Source organism: Corvus brachyrhynchos, unplaced genomic scaffold (genome assembly GCF_000691975.1).
Source record: "Corvus brachyrhynchos isolate BGI_N302 unplaced genomic scaffold, ASM69197v1 scaffold617, whole genome shotgun sequence".
In the NCBI taxonomy this organism is placed as follows: domain Eukaryota; kingdom Metazoa; phylum Chordata; class Aves; order Passeriformes; family Corvidae; genus Corvus; species Corvus brachyrhynchos.
The window spans coordinates 129,881-130,851 of NW_008239062.1; the positions used below are offsets into that span (position 1 = coordinate 129,881).

General features: G+C 53.7%; 1 protein-coding gene across 1 annotated transcript in view; it reads left to right on the plus strand.

The window, feature by feature from the left end:
• The window catches only part of SNRNP200 (small nuclear ribonucleoprotein U5 subunit 200), a gene marked incomplete at its 5' end in the record, with an annotated part of 78,572 nt that overhangs the window by 55,099 nt on the left and 22,502 nt on the right, over nucleotides 1-971 (plus strand). The window contains 1 exon segment of the mRNA XM_017739196.1: nucleotides 165-325. Coding sequence (XP_017594685.1) covers nucleotides 165-325 — 161 coding nt within the window.

Below are 971 nucleotides of genomic sequence, written 5' to 3' on the forward strand. Positions count from 1 at the left end.
AAATCCACGGAGATTTTCCCTAAAATTTGGAATCCCGTAACAATTTCCTCAGTAAATCCCAGACTAAAATCCCCTAAATTCCAGGCCGTGTTTCCCCACCCCATTCCCACATTTTTTTCCCCGAAATCCACGGGGATTTTCCCTGTCCCTCCCTGATTTGCCAGTGTTCAACACGGTGTACAACAGCGACGACAACGTGTTCGTGGGCGCGCCCACGGGCAGCGGCAAAACCATCTGTGCCGAGTTCGCCATCCTCCGCATGCTGCTCCAGAACTCCGAGGGCCGCTGCGTCTACATCACGCCCATGGAGGCCCTGGCCGAGCAGGTGAATCCCGGGAATTCCCTGGAGGTGGAAATTCCCACCCTCGGCCCTCGGCCGCGTGGGATAAACCCTGGGGTTCCCCCCCCCCGCCGCTCCTGGGGAGGGAATTCTGCAGGAAGCGGGAGGGAACTGTCCCAATTTGGTGGGAATTTGGTGGGAATTGCCCCAATTTAAAGGGGATTTGGTGGGAATTGCCCCAGTCTGAGGGGAATTTGGTGGGAACTGTCCCAATTTGGTGGGTATTTGGTGGGAATTGCCCCAATTTGAGAGGAATGTGGTGGGAATTGCCCCAGTTTGGTGAGAATTTGGTGGGAATTTGGTGGGAATTGCCCCAGTCCGAGGGGAATTTTGTGAGAATTGCCCCAATTTCGTGGGAATTTAGTGGGAATTGCCCCAATTTAAAGGGGATTTGGTGGGAATTGCCCCAGTCTGAGGGGAATTTGGTGGGAACTATTGAAAGGGGATGTGGTGGGAATTGCCCCAGTCTGAGGGGAATTTGGTGGGAACTGTCCCAGTTTGGTGGGAATTTGGTGGGAATTGCCCCAATTTGAGAGGAATGTGGTGGGAATTGCCCCAGTTTGGTGGGAATTTGGTGGGAATTTGAGGGGAATTGCCCCAATTTGAGAGGAATGTGGTGGGAATTGCCCCA